Source organism: Cibotium barometz, chromosome 6 (assembly GCF_041138505.1).
Source record: "Cibotium barometz isolate CiBa-2024 chromosome 6, ASM4113850v1, whole genome shotgun sequence".
NCBI classification, from domain to species: Eukaryota; Viridiplantae; Streptophyta; class Polypodiopsida; order Cyatheales; family Cibotiaceae; genus Cibotium; species Cibotium barometz.
This window is the reverse complement of record NC_141051.1, coordinates 20,762,279-20,789,788: the sequence shown is the minus strand read 5'-3', so window position 1 is coordinate 20,789,788 and position 27,510 is coordinate 20,762,279. Positions and strand designations below refer to the sequence as shown.

Genomic DNA, 27,510 nt, shown 5'->3' with positions numbered 1-27,510 from the left:
TAGTGAGAGATTTCCAAAAGACAATCCTCTCACCTCTATGGTTAGGAGCATAGAGATTAAGAATACCAATGCTGTCACATGCACTCTGCACTGTAGTGCATGGTGACAAGATGGCTCATCATCATCAGTGCAACATTGTACTTTATTAGTACCTTTTTAGGATGATAATTGCCGTACGTCGTGACCCCATTGTAATCCTCAATCCAAGATAAGTCAAGTACGAGCTACGTAGGTCATTCTCAGCCTTAAATAGTCAGTCAGTCCAAGTCCCTTAACCCACTTGAAGAGATGCATTCATGCATGTAGAGTCAGTAAAAGCCTTAGAGTTTGCATCAGGACATGTGTGCATTTATGCATACCATTCATTCCATATGCATGTAGGGCATCTAGACCATTGCAGAAGCCTTCAGATATCATGTAGCAGTCATTAGTATTATTCCCATATTTTTCAGCATTTATTGGGCATTTTTTACATCATTTATATATTTCGGCCAGCCCTGTAGCCAACCGACCAGCACCCCATGTCCATATAAATAGCATCCATTATTCATTCAGATCATAATCAGCATTGAAGACCTCATCACCTAGAACCTTCAGCACAAGGAGCATAAAGGGATTGCAGAATTCAGCACATCAGCCTTCAGCGTTTTCCTCATCATCATCTAGGAGCATCAACGCTTGAGCAATTCAGCCTTCATTCAGTAAAACGCATCATCTACAGCATTCAACCTACAGATCCTCTTGCGTTTTCAGCATCCATACAGTTTTCAGCACCCTCATATGCATCGTTTTGCTACAGCCACTTGGTGAAGGTAAAACTCAACCAACATTCATACTCATTTTCAGCATTCATACATAGTCTAGAACAGTCCCAATCAGCCCCTTCTCTCAGCCTCAAATTTGCAGCCTTCCTACATCCATTGGGAAGAGTGCATAGGCTCGAGATTGGTCATCATTGGTGCTTCTACAGCCGTGTACGGTTCAGCCCGACTCTTGGTCTTCCTAGATCTTGTGTTTGGCTTATCGTCAATCCACTATCAATCTCTTCAAAGAAATAAAGCAAATACTATTCCGGTAACGGGATAGGGGGCCCTTCAATGGGTAATTCGGGACCCCATATGGTGTACAGTTTCCATCCCTCTCTCTCTCAAATCTCTTAAAGTTTGAAGTCTTAAAGTGGATTGCTAAACTCGTGAGACTCAGGATACAAAAGACGATGTGAGCATTTGTGTGATAGGATCCTCAATTACGAATACTTCCGTTGCATGTTACAAATGCATGTAACACCCTGCATAAGACGGATCCACTGTGCTCTCACAGGTAAAATGACACCATGTCCAATGATGCAAGGCAAAACTGAAACAGAAATACAAACACACCTTTGGTACCAATGGCTGGATACCAAAAGGTGTGTCCTGAGAGAAGCTTGCCCGATCTCCCACACTAGCTAGCATCCAATTTATGCTCTTGCAAGAGCAATACATCCATAGGTCCACCTGTTAATGCACTGTGAAGCAGAGTTTTGACAATCTGTTTCCGCCAACGCAAAAAAAAACCCCCAAGACCTTGAATGTTCCATGAGACAATCCTCATAAGGACTCGGAGTAGGAACGACCAGATCTCGTGGTTGACAAAGGACCCCTTTAGAGACAGAGGTATGTCTCGCATAGGTAAGGGAGGGATAATCTAACAATGAAAACCTTACCTCTCATTCCCACTCCAAGGAAAAGCCAAGGCTAGTCCTCAAGATTGGAGAGGTACCATGACAATGCGACTGCGCAACATCATCCTCGAGGGTGCAATCATCCTATAACTGTAATGCTGCATCCTCCTGCAAGGGATCCAAATATTGTGCCTGCAGAGCTTCATCCTCCAAAAAAGAAGGATCCACATCCTGTGAGGCAAGAGTTGCACAAGGGTTGGGGTGCTCCTCTTAAGGGTGCGCGTAAAGGGACAGGTACAAGGGTCCAAGGGTGCCTACTATCTCTAACCACAAACCAACACTGTGTGGTCTGCTGAGGCACAAGGGTAACTGGGGTCTAGGTAGCTGCAGGAGGCATCTGCTAGGTAGGACCATGCCGCCTCCTAGCGTGGCCTCTCGATCTAGGACAGCCTCTAGCAATGTGGCCTTGTTGACCACCAAGGCATCACTTATATAGTGATAATTGCCGCTATAAAGAGCTAACCTATAAGGCAAACCCATCTATGAAAGTGATAGTGCAGAGAGAAACTATAATGCCTAACGTGAGAAAATTTTCATAGTAGGCTCCAATATTGTTTTCTCAGGACATATGCCCTCAACAAGGATATTCATCAATGGGTCAACAATCTCTTGCTTAAAAATGTGTGGACAGAGTTTACTATGGAGCAAGGGGATTCTCAAAAATCCTACTTAACTCACTGCAACCAAAGGAAAAGTTGTTTGAGATTGCACCTCTCTTTTACGCAAGGCAAATGGTGCATGTGCCGCCATGGGTGCCTCTTGCTAACTATCAAGGGCTACTACAACATCAATGCCCGGTATGGGTTGAGGTGGTGGATTTCCCCGTTGATCTAGAGGATGCACTGCCACAGATAGCTTAGACATTGGGAAAAGTAGTGTGTGCACCCAAAATCATGGGCAATAGAAACAAATTCTGTGTTTTTTGGGATATCGATGTGCCAACACCCGAACGCATTGAAGTCAAGATTGCTAATGTTCCCATGGGGGAAAAGCATTGATGTGCCAACACCCGAAAGCATTGAAGTCAAGATTGCTAATGTTCCCATGGGGGAAAAGCCATATGAATTAAACCAGTCTCCTTTTGTTGGGTTGTGCTTTAAATGTCACAAGTTTGGGCATTTTGAATTGGAATGCCCGATACTGAAATTGCAACCCCATGAGGACTCAATTCCTCCTCCACTAGTGCAGAAACAATCAAAACTACCAAAACAAATACCAATGGTACATGCGGTGAATGCAAATGTGAAACAAAGTATGACACAAAATAAAGGGAAAGCAGTGCAGCAAGCACAAAATAAAAGGAATGTGCAAAACAGACAAATCAACCAAAGAAAAGATGTGGATGGTTGGATTGCTCGAAAAATAGCCACTCATTGTGAGGCACTAGGATAAAACATCTATGGCCTCCACCTCGGGCGAATCAGCCACATGTACATCCATGAATTGGTTGAATGCAATGGAGGGAGGGATGGAATACTTGCAACAAATGCATGGAGAGCTACACAAAGAGATGGTATTAGCAAATAATATGCCAGTTGCATGATGGACACAACACCATGTAAATATGTAAAATATAATGTACAAGGTTTGTCTGATCCAAATAAATGGAGGTTTCTCTAGGATGTTGCTTCGGCAAATCCGGACGTGGTTTTCTTGAAAAGGAACATAATCAACATGCTTTTATTGGAAACGTAGGCTACTTAAAGAGATTTTAGTATATTTTATGCGGGAACTGTTGATTACTCAAGCACATGCATAATGATACAAACAACTTTGAGGCCAGTGATCGCCTATAATGATCCTCTTGGTAGATACATTGTGTTGCAATGTATACTAAATGAGGAAATGCACGAATTTGCGTGTATATGCACCGACAGCGTCAGCTAGAAGGGCAGAGCTCTGGAGAAGACTCGCTCTCTATCCGTGGTTGACCAATGCATTTAGGTTAGGAGACTTCAATATCTCTCCATCAGTGCAAGCTAACACATCTGGGGATTCACACATGATTGTAGCAAAAAAAGTAGCTTGGTAGATATTTATTAGACACTATAGCAATGGATATGTGGAATGTGAATTGTTCGAACAAAAGAGGATTCACATTTCAGCATAATGCTAGATTAGAGTATCAAGCGAGGCTTGACACAGATGCTATACGTTAAATGTGCACAATGGAGATCCGAGCCCTGCGAAGGTATGGGTGGATTATGCATCACAATTATTGGATCATTATCTATTATGGGTGGGTATGCATTTTGACATAGCTATGCACAATGCAAGGCTGCCATGTAAATGATTGTGCATAGTCAATAGATCCAACCTATCATATGATGTGTATCAAGAGGTGTACAGAATCATTGCATGACTTAGAGAATATGCCCGCTATGACCTAGCATAGTATACTCTAGTAAAGAGATATAATACCCCCAGACCAAATCACTAGGCATTTGGGATATCCTTTGGGTTGGAACATATCTTTCGAAGAAGAAGTTGCATGGGTGCAAACAAAAGTCAAACAAAAGGTTGATTACTAGCACTTTTCTACATGGCCTTTGCATGTCAGGCTACAAATAGTACAATCCATCATAATGGCTTACATAAAGTCCTTGGCGTTGCTGATTTGGGACAAAAAATCACTCGACACATTCACGTCATCACCAAAAATGGAACTTTTATGGAAACAAGCACTGATAGGAAGGCTTTAAGGCTATTGAAAATGGAGCATGTATGTGTTGGTAGAAACAGCTAGTGATGGAGACACAGCTATGGAGGATCATAAAGCTCCATGGCTATGGATTGCATAGGGGGAAGAGAGAGAGAGAGAGAGAGGTAAAATAATGCTAGAGAGAGAATTTGCACAACTCAAATGATGATGAGATTGATTGATATAAAATGAAGTACAAGCCCATGTATATAAAGGCCTTTCCCAATACCAAACCATTTGACCTTATTTAATGCATGCTTATCCACCCTAAGAGGCGATTCACATGCAGACACACACACACATACACTTAACTCTCTATAAGAGAGTGTACACACACACACACACATGAAGCTCCGATTTCCCAACAAACCCTCCTTCGAAGCGAAGGTGATATCTTATGAAGTGGCATTCATACTTATGGTGATTTGGGCTCAGTAGCACCACATGATGCAAAAGATCACATTGGCCATACCTGACGTGATACAACAGATCACAGTCAAGACTGTAAATGGAGCCTGACCATACATAAGATTCCTCAACCCTTCTAGACTACTCCCTCTGACACAAAACAGGGTGATTTAGGAATTTACGAAGCCTTTTATAGCACAAGGGAATACAAACATTTAGGCGGGAAAAACACACACTCAATGATTATACACCCCCTAGACAGAGGATTGACACCAGTTGGGGATTATTGCCAGTATTACAGCATGGCGAATCTGGAGAGCTAGATGCACAGAGGCTATTGAGGGTGTCCAGATTTTTGGGTCTCCGTGCATTAGTACTATATGGGGTGATATCATCCATACTCTTATGGCTACTTGGACTCGCATTCAGGGGCCCTCTCGTTCTGCGCAGGCGAAGCGTGTGATATTTATGCAGGAATGGGACCATGGCATCTTCTTTTCCTTTGGTACCACAGGTCTTACATGGCATCATGATGCTCCTCAGTGGTTGAAATCACCTTACATATTGGGGTGATTTTATTCTTTTCCGGCTTATAGCTGTGATTGTTGTATGTTTTTCTCATACTTAATAGAAGTCTCTTTCTGGGGGGGGGGGAAAAAACACACACACACTCAAGATTTTTCTTCAAATTTTGGGGGACATGCCGGGCAGAGAACCCAACTCAAACACATATAAAGACAAATATTTTCACAGTAGGTAGTGTGTCGATGAAGATGTTGTTTCCGACAGCATTGCCAAGGAATGATCGCTTGGCCGATCATTTTAAGCCCGAGGGCTAGGGCAGAGGACCCGTGAAGACTTAAATTTCTTGCCGTGTAGAAGGTTTAATTAGAGGATTTATGCTCTAATTTTGAAATGCCCCAAATTCTAGTATATTCAAGGACTTCAATTTTTTTTATTTTTACTAATTACAGGAAAGCCCCAAATTTTCGGGATTGAAGAGACTTCAATTTGATGCAGGAAAGATGATTTTGAAGAAAGCCCTAAATTTTTGTTGCTTTAATTTTTCAATTTTCAGCATAGAATAAAAAAGGCCCAAATTATTTTTATATGACCTGCACTGTGCAGACCTGCTGGAGGTGGTTGAGCACACACCTGCTAAAGATCAATAGGCTAATGATGAGCAAGGTGTTGGTGGGCACATGCGGACGATGCAACACTAATGATGTGGCATAGGAGAGGCAGCGGATGAAGTCAGTGCTCATACAGGTGGCGACGTGAAAAGTAGAGGCGGCTACAAGGCAGAGGCGTGACACTTTGTGAAGCACCGGGCTATGCAAGACCAGGGGGCTACAAGTGTGGCACACGAGACTAGCATACGGAGATAAGAGATTAAACAAGGTGCCTTCTTCTGTGCAAGCAGAACAAAATCATCTGCAGGGCTGCAACGTTACGCGCTAGCTCTGTTCGACGTTTGCCAACGAGCTGCAGGGTACACACAGGCTACAGTTGTCTTCTCTCCAACGGGCTACAAGGAACGCACAGGCTGCTGCTGTCTTCTCCCCATGACCACAACCACGTTCTTCTCCACAGCTACACGATAATGATTAGCACTTTGGGATGGCAACCAGCATCAACAGCAATTGTTGATGGCTCTGATACCAATTGTTGGTAGAAGCAGTTGTTGATGGAGACACAGCTATGGAGAATCGTAAAGCTCCATGGCTATGGATTGTATAGAGAGAGAGAGAGAGAGAGAGAGAGAGAGAGAGAAATGAAATGAAATGATATATTAACGTCTCTACGAGGCCATAATGGCCTATGAGACCAAAACTCAGAGTACATCTGAAGTTGGTGTCTCATCAAAGAGAACAACTAAATGAAACTAAAAAGTACAATAAACTCATTGTCTTACAGTTATAAGAACTGTAAGTAAGACTCAAAGATGATACTGAGTAGAAAATACTGGAAAATGTATATCAAGTAGATCCATGTATGCTGATCAGTTGAAGTGTTGCCCTCTCCTCAGATCAAATATCTCCGCCATGGGGCTGTCTAGAATGGAGAGGTCGTAGAAGCGAGGTAGGCGCCTTCAATGCCGAGCAATAATGGCTCTGATCTGGCGATGGTGAGGATGTCGTGGTCGGGATCCTAGTGGGCGTGGCCGACGAGCACCACATAAGATGACTGCTCTATCAGTGGTGACTCCCTGGGAGCGTGGCCGGTGCCCCGATGGCCCAATGGAAGAGGTATCAGGAGGTGTGTGGGCTGGGTTGTGGTGCTAGTGCTGGTGCCGAAGAAATCTGTCAGGATCCTCTGTCTAGGTACATAATGGCTCGATCTCCTGTCTGCCAAGAGGGTCTCTCGGTGTCTGGTAGGAACAATCCCACTCATCTCTGATCCTCAAACTCCATGAACCTGCGTAACGGCCCAAAACCCTCTCGGAAGAGGCAGTGATATCTCCCTCGGATCTCATAATAGACTGTACATTGGCAAATGTAGTGCTCCTCTGTCTCTACCTCTTGGTAGCATAGCTGACGCTTTGATTTGAACTTGTCCAACAAAACATAGAAAGGAAGGGAAGATCATTCCATCTCGAGAACCCCTTGATGGAGTTCAGATGTGTTGTCACATGCACTCTGCACTCAGTGCAGAGTGCAGAGTGCATGGTGACAAGATGGCTCATCATCAGAAGTGCAGCAGTTGTACAGTTTTAGAACCCAATAGGATGATATTTGTCGTACGCCGTGACCCCATTGTACATCCTCAGTCCAAGATAAGTCAGGAACGAGCTACGTAGGTCATTCCTCAGCCTTAGCGGGTCAGTCAGTCAGTCAACTCCCTTGACCCACTTGGAGAGAATCATTCATGCATGTAGAGTCAGTAGAAGCCTTAGGGTTTGCATCAGAAAGCACTCTGCATCTTGCATAATATGCATGCATATGCCTGTGCATCATTTAGAACATCCCAGAAGCCTTAGGGAATTTACTAGGATTTATCTGGTATTTTTTCCATATTTAATAGTATTTATTTAGCATTATTTGCATTATTGGGCATTTATAAATATAAACTTTATTAAATGACCAACCTCCAGTTAGTATAAATAGGCTTGCATAGAGCTTAGTTTCTCATTTAGTCTTCATTGTGCTAAGAGCTCCCCTCCTCAGCCCCAGGAGTATCCTTGCCTTCAGCCCTAGACTAATCCAGCCCTTGGAGCTCATAAGCTTGCTTCTCCAACCTTGAGAACCCTTGCTTCAGTCAGCCCTAGGCGCCTGCTATCAGCCTCCAATCAGCCTGTTTTCAGCACCAAAGCAGCCTTGATTCAGTCCACCACAGTCCCTTATTCAGCCTACAGCCCCACCTCAGATCAATGCCAGAAATCAGCAGCAGTCCATCAGCGTTTCTGTCCAGCAGCCTGCGTTTTCCAGCAGCATCAGATCCTTTGCGTTTTTCTGTCCAACAGCACCAGTACTTCATGCGTTTCAGTCCATCAGTTCCCTACAGGTCTGCGTTTCTGTCCACAGCAGTTTCCAGCCCTGAATCAACAGTTTGCAGCAGTTTCCAGCCCTGAATCTGCAGTTTGCATCAGTCTCCAGCCTTCTGTGCATCATCCATACATGCAGCAGTCATCTGGTGAAGGTAACACAGCATTCATAAGTGTTTTCAGCATTCTAACATAGTGTAGAACAGTCCACCTTCTTCTTCTCTCAGCCTCAGGTGTACAGCCCTTCCTCATGCCCTTGGGAAGAGTGCATAGGCTCGAGATCAGGTCATCGAGGTGTTTCTACAGCAGTGTACAGATCAGCCACTCTCCGATCCTCCGAGATCTTGCGTTTGGCTTATCTACAGTCCACAGTCATTCTCTCTAAAGAAATAAAGCAAATACTATCTCGTTATCGGGATAGGGGGCCCTTCAATGGGTAATTCGGGACCCAATCTGGTGTACAGTTCTCATATCTCCCTCTCTCAACTCTTTAAAGTTTGAAGTATTGAAATGGATTGCTAAACTCACGAAACTCAGGATACAGAAGACGGTGTGAGCATTTGTGTGACAGGATCTTCCAATACAAAGACTTCCGCTGCATATCACATTGGTATCAGATTCAGATTGTCCACGCACACCGTATCCTAGCGTGGGGGCATCCTTGGATGGTTCGATTGCGTTCCGGCACGACCACCGACTTCAGCATCATGTCTACAGGAGAGAGTACTCATCAGCCGGAAGACGTCTCCCCCGAAGGAGACCTCGTTCTTCCGCCTACAGCAGACACCATAGCTCTTCCTCCAACTCTTGGAGGCAGCAGCAGCACGTCCTTCTACACCTCCAGCAGCACACGACTACATCTCCCTCTTCTTTCAGATGGAACAACAAAGGAGAGAGGACGAGGCCCGAAAGAGAAGAGAAAAAGAAGAAAGACGGGACTATGAGGAAGCCCAACGCAGGATCGACGAAGACCGGCGTCAGGCTGAACTCGCCGCTCGGGAACACCAACGTGAGCTTGATCGAGAACGTATGTTACTCGAACACCAACGGGAAAAGGAGGCCATACACTTGAGGTATCAGCAGCTCTCCTCAGTCTCCCCAGTCATAGGTGTCACCAGCCAGCAGCCCGCAGCAGCATCAACCACCATTATTCGCAGTCAACCAAATTTCAGTAAGTATGATAGTAAGTGTGATCATTCATCAGTTAATCAATTTGTTCATCAGTTTAATGCTCATTTTCCATTAGCTAGGATCACAGACCCACAAGACAAAGTCCACTTAGCGGCTCCCCATCTCACTGGTGAGGCAGTCACTTGGTGGCAGCATTGGTCTAGTATTCATACAGCCCAGGCCACAGGTGTCACAGCCTTTGACTGGGACATCTTTGTCCATGACCTGAAGACCAGATTTCTCCCGCCCCAGTACATGACCGGTCTGAAAGACGAGTTCTATGGACTCAGACAGAACGGATCCCCAGTGCTTTAGTTTTCCGGTAAGGTTATTACTTTAGCACAGCAGTTTTAGGGTTATCTGAGCAGGCCAAGATGGAGCAATTCATTCGTGGATTGGACTAACATTCGGTTCACAGTTCGTAACTTTGAACCAAGTACATATGACCGGGCTCTGACTCTCGCTCAGAATGAAGAAATGAAGCTTAACGGGGGCAAGCCCAAGCAGGCATCTCAGTCCAGTACCAAACCCCAGCAGCAACAATCAGTTGCACAGACAGGGAAAGGTAACGCATCTTCTAAAGATGCTAAGAAGGACAGCAGTATAGCTCCAGTTCAGGGAGTAAGAAGGATAAAGAACCTAAGAAAACCCCTGATGAAAAGGCTAAAGCAGGCATTACTGGAGGTTATCTTCCTCCAGAGGAGCAAAGGAAGTACCAGTCAGAAAATAGATGTTTTTTCTGTCATATTATAGGGCATGGTAAGAAGGATTGCCACAAATGGCAAGCGGCACAAGCCGCCAAAGCTCCTTCTGCCACAGTTGCCACAGCCTCCCCAACTCCTCCAACCCCGCCTACTACCTCAAATGCAGTTCAACTTTTACCTTCCATGCATCCAATGCCATCCGTGGTATTTGATGCTAAGCAGGAGGGTGAGAGCGATGCTGCTTAGAAGAGCCTCATCCGAGCTTATGGCTCTGCCCAGGGCCGACAGTTTGTAGTCCTTTTCGATATGGGTAGTTCTGAAGATGCCATCTCTCCCCAGTTGGCTAATAAATTGAACTGCACATTAGTCCCATATCATCTGGATGTGGACGGGTTTACACCTGGTCTTCGCACCCACATTTCCCAGCAGGCACAGCAATTTGCCTTTGAAGTTCAGAAGGCCTCATTTCAACGAGATTTCATCGTCTCACCTTTGTTGGGGTGTGACATGATCTTAGGAATTCAGTGGTTCCGTCAGTATGAGCCTATTCCCAATTGGGGGCAGGACACTTTTACTATTTGTAAAGGTTTTCCTGAGCCTGTCGTGATTCGCGGGGATAGAAGCATTCTTGGCATCCCATTGATTTCACATCTCCAGGCCAGACGAGCTATCCGTAAGGGAGCAGAAGGAGCACTCCTTTATGTTCGTGCTCAAACAGCCCCTCCCTCATTAGTAGCACAGTCCCTCAGTTAGCATACCTCCTATCTAGACACCAGGACATTATGCTTAGGGACGATCTCCCGCCCAGTCTCCCACCCTCTCGCCTTGAGGACCATCACATTGATTTGGTCCCTAGATCAGATCCTCCTAGCAGGTTTCCCTATCGTCTTTCCAAGACTTTAGAGGGCGAGTTAGAAAAGCAGTTATCTAAGCTTCTCCGAGCCGGATTCATTCGGCCTTCTTCCTCCCCATTTGCTGCACCTATCCTATTTGTCCAAAAGAAGGACAAGTCTGCACGCCTTTGTGTAGACTACACGGCATTAAATAAACTCACTATCAAGAATAAGTTTCCTATGCCCAGGATAGAGTACATTTTGGAGCGTTTAGACGGTGCTAAGTTTTTCACTATGGATCGACCTCAAGAGTGGTTACCATCAGGTCCGCATTTTTGAAGCCGACATTCCAAAAACAGCTTTCCGGACAAAGCGTGGTCACTACGAGTTCGTAGTCATGCCTTTTGGGCTTACAAATGCACCCGCAACGTTCAATAAGATGATGTCTAGGATTTTCGCATTCCACATTGGGAAGTGTGTTTTCATATTCCTTGATGACATACTAGTCTTCTCAGCCACTGCGGAGCAGCATGAGAAAGATGTGGAGAAAGTCTTGCAACTTTTGCGGGATAATCAGCTCTACGTAAATGCCAAAAAGTCTATCTTTGGTGTTAAGGAAGTTCAGTATTTGGGCTACATCATCGGTTCCGATGGGATTCGACTGGACCCATCAAAGGTTCAAGAGATCTTAGATTGGGACATTCCTAAGACCGCCCAAGAAATCCGTTCATTCGTAGGTCTTTGTCAGGCCTATAGCACACATGTCCATCAGTTTTCCAACCTTGCAGCACCTCTTACCAACTTGTTCAAGGGGGTGAAGACTCGCAAGCAGAAAGTCTCAGTTACAGGTAAGGCACTTGATGCATTCCGTGCACTCCAGAAAGCTGCCTCAGAAGCACCTGTATTAAAGTTAGCATCATGGGACGAACCTTTCGAGGTCATCACCGATGCCAGCAATGTAGCCATAGGTGCAGTCCTCCAGCAGGACAATAGACCCGTGGCATATTACAGCAGAAAGTTGGATGTCGCCAAAAAGAATTATTCGGTATATGACAAAGAGCTTTTGGGTGTGATCACAGTGCTCAAACATTGGAAGCCTTTTCTTTATGGACAAGCTTTCACAGTGAAAACAGACCACCAAGCCCTTAAGTGGCTTCAGACTATGCCAAGTGCCCAGTGGAGTGATCGACAGGCCAGGTGGAGTCAAATCTTCCAACAGTTTGGAGGTATGATTGAATACATCCCTGGTAAGCATAACCCAGTAGCAGATGCTCTCAGTCGAAAGTCCAGCATATCCAGGCAGTCCAAGAAGCTACCATTCTCGAAATCACGGGGAAGGACTTGGATAGTATGAAAGACCAATATGTCAACTCCCCTGAGTTTGGTACTCAGTATAGTTTGGCCCTCACTTCTGAGCCTGGCCACTATTCAGTACAGAACGGTTGGTTGTTCTACAAGAACCGTCTCTGTGTTACTCGGGAAAAGCGTTCCGCTCTTCTCCACGATGCCCATGACTCCTTAGTTGGAGGACATAGGGGTATCAACAGTACCCTCGAGAAATTAGAACGGTCCTTTTATTGCCAAAGATGAGGCGTGATGTCTATGCACATGTACAAGCCTGTAAGATTTGTCAAAAAGTCAAGGTTCCCCATACAAAGAAGGGAGGTTTACTTCAACCTTTGCCTATCCCCAAGACGGACCTTTCATCGACATATCTATGGACTTTGTAGGGCCTTTACCAGCATCCACTGGATCCCGTAACACTCAGTGTTTTTTCATTGTGGATCGCTTTAGTAAATTCTACATGCTCATCCCATGCAAGCATACTGCCACAGCCGAGGACGTAGCCCGTCTGTTTCTCAAGCATTGGTATCCAATTTGTGGTTTGCCTAGCACCATAACATCAAATAGAGATTCCAAGTTTACCTCGCATTTCTGGAGGGCATTATTTGAAAACTTTGGAACTAAGTTGCAGTTGTCTAGTGCATTCCATCCCCAGACAGATGGCCAGATAGAAATTTATAACGAGTTGGCCTTTGATGTCCTCAAGTTATACTGTCATGACCAGCAATCCCAAATGGGAGCACTATCTTCCATTGGTCCAAGCTATCTTGAACGACACTCATTCATCCAATGTCGGACGGACTCCATATGAAGCAGCCTTTGGTCGCCGTTTTTCTTCTCTTTTGACGAGAATGGTGTCTCCATCTTTAGAGGCTAATAAAACACGGAAGCATTTTCTGAGATTATTGAGTCAGTCAAGGACCACTTGACCAAAGCTCAGGAAGCATATAGCAGACAGGCAAATAAGTCTAGACGAGATGTCCACTTCAAGGAAGGGGATTGGGTCTATTTGCGTATCATGAAGCAGAGATTGAAACAAGTGGGCAAACGTTGTCCCAAGCTTTCATTCCGTAGTTTTGGCCCTTTTCCAATAGTTAAGAAGATAAGTGATGTCTCAATGAAGTTAAAGGTGCCTGCCAGTTGGACAATGCATGATGTTTTCCATGTTTCTTGGCTAAAACCATATGTTGGTCCATAAGTGTTTGATGTTTCAGATGAACAGCAGCCAGACATGGTAGACGAGCCAGAAGTTATTGAGCCTGAGCAGATCCTTCTTCATCGATGGAAGCATGGTTCCGGTCGACGGATTCGTCAATTCTATACGAAATTCCAAGATCGAGGCACCCACGAAGCCATATGGCTCGACCAGGAGTTCTTCCAGGAGTACCCCAGTTATTGGCGGACTACTTGGAAGCCATAAACCTGCCGCCAAGCTAATCAGGAGGGAATGTCACATGCACTCTGCACTCAGTGCATGGTGACAAGATGGCTCATCATCAGAAGTGCAGCAGTTGTACAGTTTTAGAACCCAATAGGATGATATTTGTCGTACGCCGTGACCCCATTGTACATCCTCAGTCCAAGATAAGTCAGGCACGAGCTACGTAGGTCATTCCTCAGCCTTAGGGGTCAGTCAGTCAGTCAAGTCCCTTAACCCACTTGGAGAGAATCATTCATTGATGTAGAGTCAGTAGAAGCCTTAGGGTTTGCATCAGAAAGCACTCTGCATCCTGCATAATATGCATGCATATGCCTGTGCATCATTTAGAACATCCCAGAAGCCTTAGGGAATTTACTAGGATTTATCTGGTATTTTTTCCATATTTAATAGTATTTATTTAGCATTATTTGCATTATTGGGCATTTATAAATATAAACTTTATTAAATGACCAACCTCCAGTTAGTATAAATAGGCTTGCATAGAGCTTAGTTTCTCATTCAGTCTTCATTGTGCTAAGAGCTCCCCTCCTCAGCCCCAGGAGTATCCTTGCCTTCAGCCCTAGACTAATCCAGCCCTTGGAGCTCATAAGCTTGCTTCTCCAGCCTTGAGAACCCTTGCTTCAGTCAGCCCTAGGCGCCTGCTATCAGCCTCCAATCAGCCTGTTTTCAGCACCAAAGTAGCCTTGATTCAGTCCACCACAGTCCCTTATTCAGCCTACAGCCCCACCTCAGATCAACGCCAGAAATCAGCAGCAGTCCATCAACGTTTCTGTCCAGCAGCCTGCGTTTTCCAGCAGCATCAGATCCTTTGCGTTTTTCTGTCCAACAACACCAGTACTTCATGCGTTTCAGTCCATCAGTTCCCTACAGGTCTGCGTTTCTGTCCACAGCAGTTTCCAGCCCTGAATCAACAGTTTGCAGCAGTTTCCAGCCCTGAATCTGCAGTTTGCATCAGTCTCCAGCCTTCTGTGCATCATCCATACATGCAGCAGTCATCTGGTGAAGGTAACACAGCATTCATAAGTGTTTTCAGCATTCTAACATAGTGTAGAACAGTCCACCTTCTTCTTCTCTCAGCCTCAGGTGTACAGCCCTTCCTCATGCCCTTGGGAAGAGTGCATAGGCTCGAGATCAGGTCATCGAGGTGTTTCTACAGCAGTGTACAGATCAGCCACTCTCCGATCCTCCGAGATCTTGCGTTTGGCTTATCTACAGTCCACAGTCATTCTCTCTAAAGAAATAAAGCAAATACTATCTCGTTATCGGGATAGGGGCCCTTCAGTGGGTAATTCAGGACCCAATCTGGTGTACAGTTCTCATATCTCTCTCTCTCAACTCTTTAAAGTTTGAAGTATTGAAATGGATTGCTAAACTCACGAAACTCAGGATACAGAAGACGGTGTGAGCATTTGTGTGACAGGATCTTCCAATACAAAGACTTCCGCTGCATATCACATGTGTGCACATGTTTAATAGGATTTGTACAAACAACCTCGATGAGTGACACAACAGAGTTAACTAAAGGATTCCATTAGTACACTAATGGAATCCTTTAGTGTACTAAAGGATTCCATTAGTACACTAATGGAATCCTTTAGTGTACTAAAGGATTCCATTGGTGACCTTCTAGTCCTCTCATAATCTCGTCCAGAGGGCTATGCGGGTCTAAAGCAAACAAGCCATCAGATACTACATCTCGGTAAACTCCAATTGTCTCACGTGTAAACTGATATCTCGGGTACCTAGGTAGATGAGTGGCTCGCCCATCTCTCGGGATCTACCTACTAGTGTGAAACTCAGGTATGCATGATCGGCTGCTATGCCAATGGGCCGACTGGAAATCGTGAAACCCCGCACATCAGGTATCAATGAAGGAGATCCCATCAAGTAGTCCACTATGCTCGCTCCCCTTTAGAGTTCCAGTGTGTGAGAGCATCTGATCCTTGCCATCTCGCTAGGCCATTGTATATGACCAACCCATGTGCACTCCCGAGTGTGAGAAAATGCATGCCATAATCTGTAATCTCCCCCTTATCCTGTTCTGATCTCTGCAACCCTACATCCTCTGCCGTGATCTCCCGATACATATCCTCTTGAGTATCATACAGCTCTGTCTGCTCTGTGCCTGTACATGCATTAAAGTCTCCCAATAGTAATATGTCTCCCATGCTGGCAAACCTCATGATATCATCATATAGTGGCGTATAGGGCGACTCTTCTGATGGTGCAAACCTAGAGTGGGCTGGGAGAAAGTAGCATACCGCCACATATAGCTCACGAAGCTCCTCTCTGCATATTCGGACCCACATGTACCTCGCATCTGCATCTCTATGTACCACATGTATTTTGTCACGAAGCTCCTCCCTGAAAAGTATTGCCACTCCTCCAGATCCTCTCGTGCCTCCCACTGTGCATGGCTGAGGGCGGAACACTGATTCCCATCTATAACCCCGCACGTCATGAAGCCTCTTGTTTGTGCACTGATGGGTCTTGCAATATCACTATGTCTGAAAGTATCCTGCATCTGTTCTAAGGGCTCCATTGCAATTCCACACCGTGAATCGCAAGGTCTCATAGGCCGCGCACCGTCAACCGGGCCTCCTCTCCATAATGAAGTCGGCCATCTCTGTATACCATCCATTTCCCCTCTTTCCTTGCCTCAAGCAGACGTGGCATGTGTTCCTTCCGGTGTGCTATCTGTGCTAGTGTAAGGTCCTCATCCAAATAAATCTTTTCCCCCTTAAGGGCCATCCTTTTGGAGAGGAAGGCCTTCTTCTTCTCCACCTGATGATCAATATCTTCGCCCTAATTTCATCTCTGCCTACTCGCCATGCTCCAATAATGGGTACATCAGTGGCTCCAATTTTTGTTGCAAGAGCTTTTGCATCCTCTTGGGGATTTTCCTTATCTTCCCACCCAACTACGCGTACATGTAAGGCACGTGCGCACACGGAAATGAAAAAAGAGATGCAGATATGGAAGGATGACATGCTCCGAGAGATTGGCACAACAGTTATTGGGAGTGTCACAAATCTCTAATTTCTCAAAGTATTTAGACTTCTGGACCTTCGGTGTTCCTGCAGTTGGTGCCTTAATTTTCTATACCCTTTTAGGTATCCAAATCTTCTCCAAGTTTACATGTGCTTAATGCATTCATATGCGTGTTTGATTACTTGTATGACATTGTTTTGTTGCTTGGACAATTCTTGGTATTTTGTATGTGTGTCCATGGAAGGGGATGCTTGGACTGTTATGTGCAGGTCCACATTATATAAAAAAGAAGGCTGGACAACAAATAAAAAGGGCTCGTGAGTATAGGCTTTCAAACACACTGACGTGTGGGCACCCTGGACAAGCCAAAGGCCATGATTATATATGTGAGCACCTCGCTATTAAGCCTGAGCTTCATGAGTGGAGGAGAAAAGAAAATAATTAAAAATTTATCAAGGCTTTTGATAAAAGCATGGAAAAGCAAGCCTAACCATATATAAAGGTGGTATGGAAGTTTACTACGCACATATCAGAAGGTGACTCTCTCTCTCTCCATCGCAAACCTATATGGACTGGTGCCATGTCACCAGCCTGGACATTTCCCAATATGAAAGGGGTCTCGTGGACTCCATGACATCTAAATATTGGAAAGTACAAGCTTTGGAGATGGGGGATTATCATGGAATACAAAGAATCATACTCCTAAAATCTAGGAGGTCACTATTTTTTTTTCAAAGAAGAGGAGAGTTACTATTTTTGGCCCGACTCGGATGGAAATTCCATTCGCGTCATTACGTCTGGAATCGAGCAAATGGGAGGGCATGTCCAAGCACATTTGGCAAAAGGTCTACCAGTTGGGATATTTTTAGAGGTAAAGATTACGGGAGGACCCATCTCTTAGATTGGGGCATGTGGCAAGAAAGTGGATCAAAGTGAGACAAGTGGCCTCACACTTGTCACTTCAGCTATTGTGTGGCTCTCCACTTGTCATTATAGCCTTCTCTTGCCATTTTAGGTCATGGGAGGCCCAAATCTATAAATTGGAGCCCTCTCTTCTCATTAAGAGTAGGCTCTCTTGCTGCAAGCTCTCTTCTACCATGTTGGCCTGCTTGCATTCTTGTCTACGTCGCCTAATGGAGAGTCTCTACACTACTTCACTCCCCTCTCCAGATGGTTTCTCTATTTTTGTAGCCTCTTCATGGTAGACAAGAATGCAAGCTATTGTACCAACCATTGTACCTCTTGTACCAGCTGAGTGGAGGATTGTACTTGCTATTTTCAGATTTTGTACCTGCTGTTTTCAGATTCTGTACCAGCCATTGTACCGGCTGAGTGGAACTGTTTCAGATTCTGTAGCTGTTGTACCAACTCTATTGGTGCTGCCCTGACCTGTTTTGGTTGCCCATGGTGCTGCCCAACTTGTTCATGGTGATGTATATGGTATATTATTTGCTTCAGCTGAGTTTTTCTCACATATGGCATCTTGAAGACCCGTGGTGATGGGGAAGAATCAGTACCCACACAGAGGTATATGGATTATATTGTTGGCTCAGCTTTTCTACAGCCTATGTACCAGCTGAATTTTATGGTTGTCTCGCGTTGGGGCATTGGTATATGGATAATCCGGCATCTCCCGTGGGGAGAGTAAGGCTGTCAAAGCTTGTACATGATATTATTCTCCTTGGGTAATAAAAAATTCCCGGCGGGGGGGGGGGGGGGGGGGGGGGGGTGGTTTGTTTGGCCCATTCCGGCCACTATGCGATGTTAGTTGTCCACATCTCTCTTTTACAGCTCTGTGGATTAAGTGGTGTATGTTTAAGGATGTGGCCAATTTCAGTGTTTAATTTCATTAATGGACAAGTGTTTTGTGAAACCCCCGGGCCCCTCCGGAAGTTACATGCCATCGTCAACATTATCATCGTCATTATCATTGCCATCATCTTTACAGACAAACCTGCATGCGGCTACTGTCAAACAGAGGCAGGTTGGCATCATCTTTGTAAGGATTGCGAATTTGCTGATGTCATCAACATTGTACACCTGCTGCTGATTGCTGATGTCATCACTACAGTACAGCTGCGGTCTACTGCTGTATGGACAGCTTGTTCGCATAATTACAATATGGCCAGAACCCTTCTGACATCATCTACTGTACGGCTGTTGTGCCCTGACATCATCCCTATACGGACAGGTTTGTGGGCATCATATTGGGTGTGAAGAAGGTTATTGCTACACACCTTCTCTATACAGCATCTTCTTTTGGCTTGGGGGTTGTGAGAAACCATTCTACAGGAGCATCAAGATTTGTGAAAATATGTAGGCTTCCTCGAGTTGGCCCAAATACTTGCGTGTGTGTGAAGAGATATTGAGAAGGCTTCTGAAGAATCCACATTCAGTGTGCATTGCTGGACCTTGGGAACTCTTACGCATGGCAGAAGAGTTCAAGATACAACTCCTTGGAATCCTTACGCATGGCAAAGGAATTCAGGGAACGGATTGTTCTTAGACTCTTACGCAAAGCAGAAAAGTCCAGGAAGGCTTTCTTTGGAATCCTTACATAGAGCGGTTGGATCCAAAGGCGACCATTTGATTGTATTCGTTACATGTGCTTGGAGAATTAGGTGCAGAATGGTGAGGATTCCCAGGCACCAGTGACCTTGTACTTGGAGCAAACTCCTTTTGGTAATAAAATACCTTGAGGAGGAGGATCGGTCCAACATTCAAGCCCTAGTGTGGTGTACAGTTTATTTCAGTTGTTTGTGGTTGTGCCGTGTGTTGGAGGTAGAAATTCTGTAGCTACTCTCGGGTTGCATGACTAGAAGTTTTGATGGATTATCCCATATGCAAGAGCATGGGAAGTCGAAGAGCCATATATCGGGTGTGGTGGCACCTTGTCATAGATATCTCCTCCGGCCATGTTTTTGGGGGGAAGCAATAGCTAGGAGATGGAAGCCCAGCCACTGACGTTGCTCAGTGCCCTAGGGTGGTGTGCATGCTACTACTGCGTGACTTTAGCATGGTATCAGAGCTCGGCCTGTTGTGGTCCTAGGTGGTCTTAACCTCTGTTTGATCGAGGTGCTCGAATTGAAGGAGGATGTGGGAGGTGGCAATTCTCATAGCTACTCTCGGGTTATCGCATGACTAGAAGTTGTGGTGGATTATCCCATATGCAAGAGCATGGGAAGTCGAAGAGCCATATATAGGGTGTGGTGGCACCTTGTCATAGATATCTCCTCCAGCCCGGTTTTTTGGGGGAAGCAACAGCTAGGAGATGGGAGCCCAGCTACCGACGTTGCTCAATGCCCTAGGGTGGTGTGCATGCTACTACCGCATGACTTTGACACCATGATTAGTGTTTAATCTTGTTTACCACTAATTCATTCCAAGTAACACACTCAACCCCATTACAGCGAGCTGCTCCAATTTCTAGTTTTAGTCCTAATTTTTCCAACAATGCTACACTAAGCTCATCAAGAAACCTCTCAGCAATTGGTGGTTCTTTGGCAGCTGGGTTAGTGGCTTGGGTAGTTTAGGGAAACAACAAGAGAGTATTCATTGTTGAATCCTTCTCAGTCTTATCTTTCATGTTATCATCCAATCTAATGGCTAGATGACAACAAGCATCCAAAGTTTTGTAATCCACTAGCAATCACATGATCATGAAGCCCAAGATTACGTAATCCATATGAAATCGGGACAACAATTCTTCATCACTGAGCAGTTCTCGGTCTTCACACCTCAAATTCAGATGTTTCGTGCAAGTTATGAATTCACGTACACTTTCTCCTTCATTTTGGCCAATATTATTCAATCATGACTCCACTTTGCTCCACTATGAGCGGTTTCCACCATGAATACAACTTTCAAGGTTTCAAAATCCGCACTTATTCTCCAACTTTAGCGATCTAAACACTGACCTTCTCTCCCATCCAATTTCTTTCTTAGTAGGAGGACAAACGCTTGATGAACGTTGCCCGTTAGAAATCCCTTCTACTGACCCCTGGATCCTCGGGGCTGAACACTCAACGAAGGCGGAAGGGAGGCCCAAACCAGCCTCCAACTGCTAGCCAGCTTGGTCAAGCTCCATACAACAAGTTGGACCCCTAAAAATGTGATTTTTCACCTACCTATGGTGCCACGACAAAGAACGTGACTTCAAAAGAAGATCAAACAAAGCTCTCATCTCTTCATCATGGTTAAAGGTCCATGCATGGCATATATTGTGTCACAACCTCACAATCATCACCTTTTGTCCCTTAAAAAATAAGGACTTCCAACATGGGACTGATCCTGCTGCTAAACCCTAACCTTAAATAGTAGTCTTAGCATGACACGTGCATCTGAATAACGGAGCTCATGTATGTGAATGAATTATCCACTATGTGTCCGTGCACCATGATATGGGCTGAACTAAGCAAGACGTGAGGTAAATCAAATTGATATCAACGGCCATGGCCCATAACCCCTTAGGAATCGACAAATGCATAGCCTCCAACATTCACAAAGTCAAGTATACACTTAAGGCAGAAAACTCATTGCTCCATACGCTTCAATACATACAAGCAGCCAAAAACAATAAAAATTTTGAATTCACAAATACCTTCTCCAATTTGTTCGTGCAAAGTCAGATTACTCCACGCTATTTCACAATCTTCTAGCTCAGACTCCGTTTCCATTGATAAATGCGAGCTGCCATTTACGCTAGAATTGCTGTTGCTACTAATGCTACCATTTTGACCAGAAGTGAGCGAGCCTGGATTGGCTGGTAAAACGCTGATCCCATCTTGATCTCCTAAACCAACCAGTCCAGCTTTTGGGGGACTACTCCGATCTTTGTTGCTTTGATCTAAGGTTGTCCAAGGGAAGGAGGTACGGAACTTTTTCTTCAGATTTTTTGGCATCCACGCTTCTGCCTTGGAACTCAAAACTGCTGCCCGCCCACTTAATCCCTTCCCGTCTGGTTCTACAAGTTCTCTCTGAGTCTCTGTTTTGGTTGCATTTTCTTCTAGATTCACAGGTAAGAAACCTTCCTGTTCTGTGCCCGGTGAAACCACTTGATGGTTGCCCTCTTGCCGGTTGTGATCATCTGAACCTCCATGATCAGATCCACCATCCTCACCAGGACCTGCTTCCCCATTGTCTGCTATCCTCAAACGTGATAAAACCTTGGAGGCCTACAAGAGAGAACCAAAATCAGACCCAAGTAATCATACATGGAAATACCTTGCCCTCCTCCAAGGTTTAAAAAAGATAAGCTCATGTTGGTGGTCGGAAGTCTGGTGCTAACCACTTTGGAGACAGTATTCTTGAACGGCATGGCAAGTGGCTGTTGCCTATCCATCTTAAGCTTGGGAAGTCCACGTATTCCATTTAAGATGCGAGGAGGTTCCCACGAATGTGAGGAGCTGTTATCTTGCAAACCAGACTGTTTGAAAGGGCGGGTATCACTTGAGACCCCAATGATACCAACAAATTGATCTCCCTCATATAGTGGAGTATCTGTCATCATTGCAACAAAGACTTCCCCGGTTTTTTTCTTCAGCGGAAATTGTCCCGACCATGACTCTCCCCGGCCAAGTTGGCTCACAAGCTGTGCTGCCATATCATATCTAGCATCATCAACGACAAGATCTAGAATGTTCTGACCTATTGCCTCTGAAGCTTTCCAACCATATAGATCTTCAGCAGATCGATTCCTGGGAAAACAAACCTTAGTCACTTCTAGTAACAAAATTCTTAACATGGTTTAAAAAAATGGATTTCAAACATAATACTTAATGAAATGGTGAAAATCAGCTGCCATGAAGTGATTCTGTGCAAGCATGGGGTGCACAAATAGCAAAGAATATTTGTCTTTGACTTCACAAGCATACAGCCATTACTTAAAGTTCCTTTTAACAAGACAATGCCAGAGGTCTGTACCAGTAAGTCACCTCTCCAGTTGGCCGAAAGATGTAAACCGCCTGTCCCATTGATTGAAGAATGTTCACGAAGTGTCTAGCTGGAAGATCTCCTTGCAAGGATCTTCTACCTGAGCTAAAAGAGCTGCAGATGACGAAGCCTGGTGGAAATTCCAGTTGGGATGAGATTGGTTCTTGTGAATACATGAGCAACTGTCTTCCTCTTGTGTTGAAAACTGGATCTTTTGATATTCATTAGCAAAGGGCATGTCTTGATAAATTTCTTGTGCTCCATGTGATTGATCACGCACCTGTTCAAAAGATGAGTGGGAGTAGCAGCAGCACTTACAAAGTGGACACAAGCCACCCGGGGATGTGGTCAGATGGTTGTCGTCTTGTCGCAACGGTGTTTCATGCATCTGAATCAGTTTAGACAACTCTTCTTGAAGCTTGGTTTGGCTCTCCTCCAGCTCTTTGATCTTCTTGAGAAGCAAGTGAGAGATGTCGACTTGAGAAGTGCTGTTGCTTTCGAGGCATGGGCTGTTGGTAGAGGAAGAGGCTGCCGCAGACATACATGGCTCTTCTGATGATGGTAGAGAGCTAGATTGCTCTGCCTCCGCCATTTTGATGGCTTCTCAGCCCACAAGAGAGGGGATATGCACTTGATCAAATCAAAATCCGTTCCAAAATGGCAAACATGTTGTCCAAATGATGAGTTTATATTTAACAGAATGGGTTATCATTGAGCTGGGTGTTGGAGTACACAGCAAAACCCTTCTCAAAATGGCGACTCTGTTGTAATACAGTAGGTTATCATTGCCAATATTGTCTTAAAACACATCAAAAACCTTCTCGAAATGGCAAATTTCGCTGGTAGTGGACAATTTCTCTTTAAGCAGGAGTTATCATTGCCGGAGTGGCCTACGAGTTATCATTGGCGGAGTGGCCAATTTCACTTTAAGCAGGCGTAATCATTGGCAGAGTGGCCTATGAGCAAGGTCGCATCATAAACCCAAAATGGCAAATCTGTGGATGAACTCAAAGGGTTATGACTTACCATCACTAGACGAAGTACCCAATATGAATTCCGATGGTGGCGTTTCTGATAAGCTACTGGGTTGTGATTGGCCTTTGCGATTACGATTCGGGTGTCCAAAAACCCTAACAAAAATGGCAATTCTGATTGTCAACAGGAAGAGCTTAACCTTCACACAGTGGGCTAAGATGCAAAAGCTAGAACTAGAAATAAAAGAAGATGCGAGAGCCAGTACTGTGAATTACCCGTGCGAGCCCAAATAGGTAATGAAAGCTACTCTCTGCGGTTAGTGGGCGTCGGAATCTTCACTGGGCGATTATCTGGAGAGATCCTGTTGTATTTACTTTGCGAGACACCGTACTGGGCTCAGTGGAGCTTGGGGAAAATGGCTATCTGCGAAGGCCCCAACTGTGTTGAGAGAGGAGGACCTTTTTCTGCTTTTCTGCTTTCTGCTTTCTGCTTTTTTTTTCTTGCCTATTTTGCTCTTCGCTTTTCTGATCACGTCTCTGCCTTTCCGAAAAGGGGAAGGCCCTAAAAAATCAATGTAGCGCATGATTCACGCGACCTTACCTACTTCAACTACACGACGTCACGATAAACCCATTAATCAGGCGAGAAACTCTCATCCTAACCAATCACGCTTAGCGCAGAGCTCGCCACGCGTCCGCCCTGGCGAGGTGCCAGCACAACCAGCCAACAGCTGGCTCTCTCACAAACATTATAACATATAATTTGGAGTGTCGGCGATGTATTTGTTGAGGGAGATGGGACCATTAATCAAAAATTTACACTATCCTTACCTTTGCCCCCATATACACTGTTGCCTAAATCCTTTTCTCACTTCACATCAATCAATAGCTGTCCAATCGGGCATAACTCCAACGTGCACCACTCCTCCCGTGCAGTGCTTTTGGAAAAAAAAAAAATTCAAACAATCAAAGTAAGGACAACTCTTTAATCTAATCGGTTTTTGTTTACAAAATCTCTACCCTATGCCGATTTTATAACTAAAATATACAAAAAAAAATCGTTCCTTAAAATAAGGGCTACTAAAAATCTCAGCCTGTTTCTCTTAATTCTGGCCGATAAAAATGCACTAGAATGCCGTTTTTTTCGAGCGCTTCCTGCAATTACTCCTAGTTGGCTCTGGGTTGATCCGAGCCACAAGGTGTGCGGAATCGCTGCCAATGGGGCCTTTCTATGCAGGTCACTGCTTTTGCTCTCTCATTAGTAAATTTTGGCAACACGTAATGTCATTATGACACATCAATGTTGAACATCTCTCTCTCTCTCTCTCTCTCTCTCTCTCTCTCTCTCTCTCTCTCTCTCCACACATTATTGGAGAATTCTTTTTGCTTGTGTTTCTTATTCTATTATTTATGGTTGTGATCTAGAATGGTGGAGTATTGATACCCATCGAGCCTCAATGTGGGTCCAAGACCCATTCCTTCCACTTTGGTGCAGTCATATGCATTATATGTGATACGTTGTCTTAACTATGTTGTGAAAACTCTCTCTCTCTCTCTCTCTCTCTCTCTCTCTCTCTCTCTCTCTCTCTCTCTCTCTCTCTCTCTCTTTCTATTTATTTATTTATTTATCAATCTATGTGTGTGTGTGTGTGTGTGTGTGTGTGTGTGAGAGAGAGAGAGAGAGAGAGAGATACTCTCTATGTTTGGGGGTGTGTATGTGCATGTTGCATGTGTACGTACATGCATGTGTGTGTGTGTGTGTGTAGAGAAAGAGAGAAAAAGATATATATATATATATATATATATATATATATATATATATATATATATATACTCTGCGTTTGGGGGTGTGTGTGTGTGTGTGCATGTTGCATACATGCATGCGTGCATGTGTGTGCATGCTGCATGTGTGCATGTGTGTGTGTGTGTGTGGAGAGAGAGAGGAGAGAGAGAGAGAGAGAGAGAGAGAGGAGTTTTAAATGTCATAGAAAAGTTAGTAAATGATTTGTATGACAACATTGAAGTGTAGGGGGGAAATGTTGTTATACAAATCATTTACTAACTTTTCTATGACATTAAAACTCCTCTCTCTCTCTCTCTCTCTCTCTCTCTCTCTCTCTCTCTCGCTCTCTCTCTCTCTCTCTCGTAACACACACACATCCTTCAAAATCATTTTTGAGCACCCTTTGATTGTGTTTCTTTCTCTAATACTCATGCTTATTGTTGGGCATGGCCGTGGTGCAGTAGCATTTGTCATGAACTTGTTCCCCTCTATAATGCTATTAATGGTAATGCAATGCATGATGTTTCCCGCGTGGCCTCTTTACATCTAATTTAGGTCTCAAAATTCTTGTTTATTCATCTCAATTTATTCCAATGTTTTATTTATTAATGACTCTCCTTTTATCAATTAGAAACGTCATTTTCAGTATTTGTTTACTCATAAATTTGTAAGCTCACTATCTTTCATAATTTCCTCATAGATATTAATATCAAATCTACATTCTTGTCTTTCTCATTATTATCAAAGTTGTTTTCTTTTTTACGTTTTCTTTCATTTGTTTTTTGAACTTCCTTTTCATTCAATGAATCAATAAAATGATGTCTTTTGAATATTCAATCACAGTTCATGTTCTTTAATCTTTATTGATCAAAAGTGATGTTTGCTTTTTGTTTTGATGGTCACTCAAGATTTATGTTTTCTTCTCACATCTTAATAAAATTTAGTATTCCAAGTTCTATTTTATTGATGATCATGTTTTTTAATATAGTAAAGAAAAAGGAGTTGCTAATTATTTATGAAAATTCACGAGACCAACAAACCAACAAAGTTATGTTTTTTAATGGGGTGTCTATTATTCTCGTGCTTTTTGAAAAAGACCCACATCTTTAAAGCATGGAACTTTTTAAAGGGCTTCTTCAAACACCTCTTTCCCAAGGGCTTATTTAAATGCCTTTCCTAAAAAGCTATCTAGCAATGACAGCTTCTCTCTCTCTCTCTCTCTCTCTCTCTCTCTCTCTCTCTCTCTCTCTCTCTCTCTCTATTGCTTATACATACATATCATGGACAATCACTTATGACTCACTCTCCATATGACCCAATCATGCATTAAAACATATCATTGTTATAGCTCAAAAAGGTGGTTTTCTAGTAACACTTTCCATGAAGACACACAAGAGGATCCCAAGTGTGAAAGAATATGACACAAATCTTGATTTGTCCTTTCTCTTTTTTCTTCAAATGCTATATAAAATATATCATTAATTCAATAATTTATTTAAAAATACGTGCATGCTTCCAAACATCTTTATAACATCTCTTTGGCTTGAAAATGTGAAAGTGCTAAAATAATTACTAATAAGCTCCACAAGGTGAGAGTGTTACATGCTTTGTATATGGTTAGATTTATAGATTACATAATTCTCTTGTACTCTACAAATTTACCATAAAATAAGAGCTTTTCATGGTTTTGCATATGCATGTTGATAGATTTTTCTTTCCTCTAGATGGATTCTAAAAATGAATGGATTCTTTGTGAGACACAAAATTTCCCTTGCCTAAGCTTGTTGAGATATCGAGCTCATCCAGTGAGGCGGTGGACACTGATGACCCGCCTGGGGGATAGGCCCCACACTTACACCACGGACATGGTTGGTGAGATCATGGGTGATATGCGGCCAGTGGGATGACAGGCTGTGTGATAGTCATTCTAGAGACTGGCATAGTTATAGCGCCAGCTCATTTAGTCGGGTTCACACTATAGAGAACCTACACTATAGAGAACCTCCTGTGTATGTATTGGTTG

The 27,510-nt window shown here is 44.0% G+C and overlaps 1 protein-coding gene across 5 annotated transcripts in view; it reads right to left on the bottom strand.

The window, feature by feature from the left end:
• Positions 1 to 24,455, bottom strand: part of LOC147637511 (putative serine/threonine-protein kinase SIS8) — a 64,444-nt gene extending 39,989 nt beyond the window's left edge. For 2 of the 5 annotated variants that reach the window (XR_015266047.1, XM_086799295.1), the window contains exons 1-4: positions 23,981 to 24,455; positions 22,722 to 23,860; positions 22,087 to 22,495; positions 21,400 to 21,973 (exon numbers count right to left, since the gene is read on the bottom strand). Coding sequence is in view for 2 of the 5 variants with exons in the window: in XM_086799295.1 (XP_086655421.1) it covers positions 21,400 to 21,973; positions 22,087 to 22,495; positions 22,722 to 22,906 (1,168 nt within the window). In the remaining 3 variants the exon portion in view is untranslated. The remainder of the gene's footprint in view (positions 1 to 21,399; positions 21,974 to 22,086; positions 22,496 to 22,721; positions 23,861 to 23,980) is intronic. The other 3 variants (XR_015266049.1, XM_086799296.1, XR_015266048.1) reach the window with 2 other exon arrangements.
• Between the last annotated feature and the right edge of the window lie 3,055 nt (positions 24,456 to 27,510).